Source organism: Polistes canadensis, unplaced genomic scaffold, assembly GCF_001313835.1.
Source record: "Polistes canadensis isolate GaletaPanama2010 unplaced genomic scaffold, ASM131383v1 scaffold_284, whole genome shotgun sequence".
Lineage (NCBI taxonomy): Eukaryota > Metazoa > Arthropoda > Insecta > Hymenoptera > Vespidae > Polistes > Polistes canadensis.
Genome location: NW_014569831.1, coordinates 171,154 through 178,500, shown reverse-complemented (window position 1 = coordinate 178,500; position 7,347 = coordinate 171,154). Strand labels below are relative to the sequence as shown.

The 7,347-nt window shown below is 27.7% G+C and overlaps 3 protein-coding genes across 3 annotated transcripts in view; 1 reads left to right on the top strand and 2 right to left on the bottom strand.

Moving 5' to 3' along the window:
- LOC106791078 (BUD13 homolog) overlaps positions 1-1,225 on the top strand; it is a 2,203-nt gene extending 978 nt beyond the window's left edge. The window contains exons 3-5 of the mRNA XM_014756449.1: positions 30-441; positions 558-712; positions 848-1,225. Coding sequence (XP_014611935.1) covers positions 30-441; positions 558-712; positions 848-1,205 — 925 coding nt within the window. The 3' untranslated portion in view covers positions 1,206-1,225. The remainder of the gene's footprint in view (positions 1-29; positions 442-557; positions 713-847) is intronic.
- Positions 1,226-1,681: 456 nt separating this feature from the next.
- Positions 1,682-3,154, bottom strand: LOC106791079 (glutamyl aminopeptidase-like). The gene is made up of 5 exons (XM_014756450.1): positions 2,751-3,154; positions 2,435-2,573; positions 2,248-2,361; positions 1,918-2,026; positions 1,682-1,844 (listed from the first exon to the last, which is right to left on the bottom strand). The coding sequence occupies exons 1-5, from the start codon at positions 2,914-2,916 to the stop codon at positions 1,689-1,691; spliced, it is 684 nt and encodes a 227-aa protein (XP_014611936.1). The 5' UTR covers positions 2,917-3,154; the 3' UTR covers positions 1,682-1,688.
- Positions 3,155-3,177: 23 nt separating this feature from the next.
- Positions 3,178-7,075, bottom strand: LOC106791070 (puromycin-sensitive aminopeptidase-like protein). Its single transcript, XM_014756433.1, has 10 exons — positions 6,857-7,075; positions 6,406-6,642; positions 6,120-6,323; positions 5,715-5,985; positions 4,818-5,086; positions 4,579-4,713; positions 4,156-4,448; positions 3,995-4,083; positions 3,609-3,766; positions 3,178-3,526 (listed from the first exon to the last, which is right to left on the bottom strand). Exons 1-10 carry the CDS (start codon positions 7,073-7,075, stop codon positions 3,260-3,262), a joined length of 2,142 nt encoding a protein of 713 aa, XP_014611919.1. The 3' UTR covers positions 3,178-3,259.
- Positions 7,076-7,347: the final 272 nt, after the last annotated feature.

The following is a 7,347-nucleotide window of genomic DNA, read 5'->3' as shown; positions in this document are numbered from 1 at the left end:
AGTCCACCTAGAAGAAATAAGAAGGACTATGATTCGGATTTGAGTCCACCTAGAAGAAATAAGAAGGACAGTGATTCGAATTTGAGTCCACCTAGAAGAAATAAGAGAAGCAATAATTCGAATTTGAGTCCACATAGAAAAAGTAGGAAAGATAATGATTCAGATTTGAATCCACTTAGAAAAAGTAAAAAGAGTGATCGATCCACATCGAGACATTCCAAAAAAAGTAAAAAAGACTATGACAGTCATAAACGTTGTAGAAACTCTTCAAGATGGGACGATCAACCTGATGGAAGTGAGTCGTCAAGTCGTGAAAATACAACGCATGATACAAAAATGAAGAAAACGTTAAGTGGCATGAGCGCTGGTTTGCAGGATGCAAAGTCTTTGCGTGAAGAAACAGAGGCTTATAAAAAGCGTGAAATTGAAATGTTTAGTAGGGTATTTATTTTTTGCATTTGTTTATTTATTATGTCACGATACAAAAACTTCATTTATTTATTTATTATGTCACAGTAAGCAAATTTTATTTATCTGACAAATGTAATTTTTTTTAGTTAAGCAAAGAAATTACCGGTGCCGGTCAGAAGGCAATTTTACGTGATTCAAGAACTGGTAGGAGACGAGATTTAGAAGCTGAAGCTGCTGTAGAGCGAGAAAAACAAAAGCGACAAGAGGAATTGAATGAAAAATATGACAAATGGGGTAGAGGGTAAGAATCTTTTTTTTTCTTTTTAAAATATTATATACATAATATAATATGTATATATAATATTATAAATTATTAAATATATATATATAATTAATTAAAATAATATTTCTCTGAATAATTTTTATCTCTCTTCAGATTAAAACAAATAGAAGATAGAGAAGAAAAATTAAAGAACTATCTTCATGAAGTAAGCAAACCATTGGCAAGATATGCCGATGATGCTGATTTAGACAAAGCACTTAGGGAACAAGAAAAAGAAGGTGATCCAATGTTAGAATATATTAGGAACAAAAAAATAAAGGAAGGAAAAATCAAACCAGATGAACTACGATATCAAGGATCTTATATGCCTAATCGTTTTGGAATAAAACCTGGTCATCGTTGGGATGGAGTTGATAGAAGTAATGGATACGAAAAGAAATGGTTTGATGCGCAGAATGCAAAAACAGCATTACAAGAGGAAGCATATAGGTGGAGTACAGCTGACATGTAATATATATTTTACATTAATTTTATAAATATCAGAACACTTTTTGCTTTAACTTTAAAATTATCTGTGTGAGATGATAATTTTAAAATATTGATAAATTGTATATAAAATATATTTTTTAATATAAGGATTGTACATAAATGAAAGTGGGTTGAAACGTTTGAGCCTCAACAAAAATAGACTTATTAATTTTTTTTTCTTAAATAAAAGAGTGACAAAAGAAATTATTTCTATGCGAGGCTCAAAACTTTTCAATCCACCTACATACATTCAGAAAATATAAAGCATAGTTTAAAAGAAAAATTGAGCCAACGAATGATGAAAAATGTACGAGGGTGGGTTGAAAAGTTTTAAGCCTAACATTAAAACAGTTTTTTCTTATCAAACTTACTTTTATTTTTCGATTTAATTTCAAAACTTAGAAAAGAATTGGCTTAAAACTTTGTTCTACCTACGTATATATAATTATATATTATAATAAAAACTCTATGGGAGATAGACTTCATCTTCGTTCAACCATTGTTCGAATTGCCATAAGTTTGCATTTAACCATTTGATGTTACTTTTGATATCTTCGATCACATTTTTTTTTGTGTGCGTACTTGGCCCAGTATTTGGATATTTATTGAAAAAATCTTCAACCTGAAATTAATGTATTAGATAAAAATAGATCCAATTTAAAAATTCGATTTAAGCGAATCGTTAAAGAAAATACTTCTTTCAATTTCTGTTCATCTTTAAATAAGGAGATAGTTGCTCCAATAACTGCATCCACAACATGATCGTTTAGTGCGAATTTTTCAATTAAGTTTTCCCAATGGTTTCTATAAAAAAAATTGTATATTTCATATTTTGTTTTTACTCATATTTAAGATTTGTATTAATCATGTGGCTAATTATATTTGTTTTTTCTTTATATGTACAATTTGTATATAATCTTGATGCTATATATATAATTATATCTTTTTTTTAAATTTATATATAAAATTTATATATAATCTTGATGCTAAAAATATATCTTTTTATAATAAATGATATATTTTACCTAAAAAAATCCCAGACTATATCAAGACCCATTGGATTTAGAGCGATATTACTAATAATTTCAAAAAAATCTTGTCTACGAACTACTTTCTCATCTTGTATTTTTTGGAGATATCTATAAAACACATCAAGATAATTTTATACATAATTATTGTTTAATTTTATTTAGAAATACATAGCACACATACTTAGCGAGAATATCTTTGTTTTTAACAGCTGCTAATCTTATTAAGAGCCTGTTTTTCTCTTGTACGTCTGTTTCTCTTAAAAAGAATTCCCACATTTTTTCAAATATTGATTCAGCTGCATCACTTGGCACAAAGAGACCTTGATAAATAAATAAATATATGAATTATTTCAATTAGAAAAATATTTGTGGCCAATAAGTTCGTGGGTTATTTTTTTAAATAAATAACAGGCAGCACAAGCGCATGAATGAATTATGGGCTAATTTAATACATGTATAAAGGTAAATTTTTGGGTATATTACTTAAGATAACTAACCAAAAGAATAAACGACAGAACGAACATCAGGATGCAATTTTTGTGTGCCATTACTTTCAACAAATTTTTTAAGCTTCACAGCAGCTGTGTCCAAGCAATGATCGAATTTTACACTGCATGCTATCTTCAGTATAACTACCCGTAATTCTCTCGAAAAATCGATCATGAGATTAGGAAGATTTCTCGTACGATCAAATATAAGAGAAATAATAATACTATTCAATTTTGTATCGATTTTCTACCTGTGTGGTAATTCCTCTTTCTCGCTCACGTTCCATCCCACTTGTTGATACATTTTTTCAATCAAACGTTGTATGTAGTACTACGATAAATGCGTTATTTTATTAATTAGACGAATATTAATATTGCGAATTTTATCAATATCCTTCAATTTTTATTATACGTTTAACAGGATGTGTTGACAAGTTTTTTTCTAAAAGTTTTGAGATCATGTCGAAAAATAAAAAAGTGAGCTCGATAAAAAAAAAAAAATTGCTTGTATGTCAGGCTTAAAACTTTTCGACCCACGTACGTATGTAATATATAATAAAATTTAATAAATAAAATTGTACTTGAAATGGACGATGCAAATTAGTTGACCGAAGTAATTTGTTAACTCGATTGATCCATTGACCAGCAACTATCCAAGGTTGAATAGTATTTTCGTTTTTTAGATAAGTGGTCATGTTCAAAACAATATGATAAGACAGATCTTTATTATCACCTAAAATAAATGCATCGTGCAACAAATCGGCACGATTTATTGGATCCAGAACCTATTCATCAAATTATGAAAACAAATTATTAAAGCATATTCTTGTTATTAATCATATTTTAAGTCAATAGAATTAAAGTGCATGTGTGTGTGAACTTTACTTGAATATCCGTCAATAACAAATTAGTGAACATTTTCCAATTATCCTTTGTGTAATTAACAATGTAATAACCAACCGAATTATGATTCAATTTAACCCAATTTATTGGTTTTTCTAGGACCAATTCAACTGCACGTATATTAAAAAGGATTTTTAGTTTTTATCAATACATTTTTAGGATGAATCAATCATTTTAATCGATCCAAATGTTATGAGATTTATTATTTGTTTTATTTAGTGATAAATCTTAAGGTCAACTTTGTTGAAGCCGACAATATTTATTGATTTGAAAATTGTTTGGATCAATTAAAATGGGATCGAGAAATTGCATATTGTTAAATCGGAAACAAAAAGAAAATAAAAACTTGCCGCAAGAATAATTTGCTGGGAACCAAGCAAACTTGATACCATCTTCTTGTCGACTCGTTATGTATTTTAAAGGAATATCCCAGCTTTCCCTGTTATTACAAATAAACTATTATATAGAACAATAATTGATAAAAATGAAAATCATCGTTTATCTTAATTACTTGAATGAATCATTTTGTGTTTTATCAATGACGTATCGTTGCTGAGATAATTTGATTAATTTGTCTTTCTGCTGTACATTAACAACAGGAAATCCAGTTAATCTCGTCCATCGGTTTAAAACATCGATTAGGTTAACGAAATCGTGATTTTCCTCGTTAAAAAGTTCAAAAAGTTCTTTTGATTCAGCATTAGAAAATTGATACTTTTGTAAATAATTTCTAATTCCAGAAATGAATTTAACGTTTCCTATTGCGTTTTCTAACATGTTTATCACTGCAGCACTCTGATTGAAAAAAAGAACAAAAAAAACAAATATACAAAGTATTTTTTATTTAGAAATATATATATGGCAAATATTACGAAATTGTGGAAAATAAATAATGTTATTAATTATATAATAGGACAATAAAATGTTAGCGTACTTTTTGATAAGAAATACGATCAAACATTTGGCCTATCTCGTCGGAAGCTTCCAAATGATTTATTATTGGATGTGCGTTTTTTTTCATGTCGTAGTTCATTGACGTATATTTGGTATTCACTGGAAATGTTTGCATCTAAAAAATACCATTATAATTACACTACAATTAATAATTAATAATTCAATTATTTACAATTTTGTTCACGTAGTTTTCTTTTTTAATTTGATAATATACGAGACCTGATACCACTCGGGAAAAATAAAATCGACTGCAACATGTTCCATGTATGTTGCGAAGCCTTCGTTGAGCCAAAGATCGTTCCACCATTTCATAGTAACTAAATTTCCAAACCACATGTGTGCTAATTCATGGGTAACCGTGAGAGCAACGCTTTTTATATTTTCACAGGAACTATGTTCCTCGCTGTATAACAATTCGGTTTCACGAAACGTTATCAAACCCCAATTTTCCATTGCACCAGCTGCAAAATCCGGTATTCCAACGAGATCTGCAAAATTTTGATCAATTATCTTTTAATACGTATGCATTTTATTATATAATACATATGTATAATGCGTTAGTTGATTATTATGAAAGTAATTTAAATTATATGTATATGTTGATTATTATGAAAGTAATTTAAGTTATATGTATGTATATTTTATGATTCTTTATTATTATTGTTATAATGTAATAAAAAGGATACTGGTATAAAATCAAACAGTACTAATATTGAATTGTGCAATAATATTATGTATTAATAATATTATATGAGAGTAAAAATAGAGAAAATTAATAATTATTAATATTAAGCTTCCAAACACATAATCAATATAAATAATTGCCACGACTATAGTGTCGAGAATAATTCAGCCAAGGAATATTTTTAAAACTAATAACGATATCGAAAAATTCTTTTTTTTTTTTATCAGTATTATGTATTCTTAAATTTTTTGTCGTATTTAATTAACGCCTGAAAATATGCAACACTTTATACTTATTCGATAATGGGATCACTAACGCCACTTATAGATGGAAACATTTTTTCATACACAAAATTAGTTCTCTATATATAAAATGTTAAAAGAAAATGTATATTAATATGAATTACATTGTTCAATTAATTAATGCTATACCTAATTTTGGTAGAGCATAATCGATGTTCAAAATATTCGAATAATATTCGATAGCTTGTGAAGCAATATTCAAAGCAAATTGAACTTTATTTTTGTAATCCGATCTAACGCAAACACTTAGTGGTATTCTAGTTCCATTTAAAGAATCTGCGCTTGAAGTTAAACATTCGAAATCACTTATCAGAAAAGCCACCAAGTATGTCGACATCGGTAGAGTTGGAGCAAAAATTGTTACCATCAAATCACTTTTATCATCTGCTTTATCGACTTTCTACAATTAAATTTCGAAAAAATAATTATATCTTTTATATCTAACTTTTGAATATATATATTGTAGATTTTTAGTATTTTATAAACTTTATAAAATAAGAATAGAACGTCCAACTAATATAATTTGTTACTTACTATACTTGGCATGTTAGATAAAGCATGATAATTTGATTTTCCATCGTGAACGATACGAATATGAAAAATAGATTTAAAAGATGGCTCATCAAAACAAGGAAAAGCTCTTCTTGCATAAGTTGGCTCGAATTGTGTGACCGCCAATTTTCTGTGAGATAAATAAGACGGCAACAACAACAAAAAAAAAACAAAGAAAGAAGAATATTATAAAATATTAACTATACAAAAAAAAAAAAAGAAATAAAAATCATTGAAATCACCTGATACGATCATGTTCAGAATTCACCACGTAACTGCTCAAATAAAAGCCATTAATTTTATTGTTCAATGTACCACTGTAATTCATTCTCAGAAGATAATTATCAGGTGATAAAGGATTTGTAGTTTCGATCACTATCATTTCATACTCTTCGATAGGATAAATAGCATCGATTGAAATTTCGTTATAAGGCTGATCAATTTTATACAATTTAGTTGATGTAATAGTTAAATTCTTTGAATGTAATGCTATATAATTTTTAATCTAGAAAACAGGAATGGAAAGAGATCAAATGTATTGAAAGTAACACAATTCGATCACTTTTATACAATTTAATCGATCTAATAGTTATATTTTTTTAAATATAAAGCTATATAAATGTTAATTTCAAAAAATGCGGGAAAGAAGAGTTGAGTCAGACATATTGAAAGTGACAATTCGATTCAATTAATCGAAATGTAAAAGATCGAAATGTTACCTTCATTATTCGTAAATCAATTTGTATAGCACCATAAAATCTGTCCTCAATAAAATCCGGTGATGCTGCTATGATATATTTTTTTGGTACAATATCCTTGGACAAACGACCATTGTCCACGCGTTTTAATTCATTTTCATTTTTATTGAATATTTTTTCTCGACTTAGTATTATCTTGAAGGTTATTAAAAATAAAAAAAGATATCGTTTACTTATCATTACGATTGTCGAAACAAAACTTTCTTTATACTACTATCTTAAGGAATTGATGATGTTTGATCGATTAAACATGATCGATATTTGACAGTAACGCTTTTGTTTATTTCAATATCTGCCACGAGGTTTATATTTTATATTACTAACGATAATTAATTCGAATGAAAGAAGTTATTCAGAAAAAGTTATCAAGTTGATTTATTGTTATCGACTGACGTATCCAAGGATATTTTACACCATGAGAATATATTTATTTATTTACAAAAATATTAGTG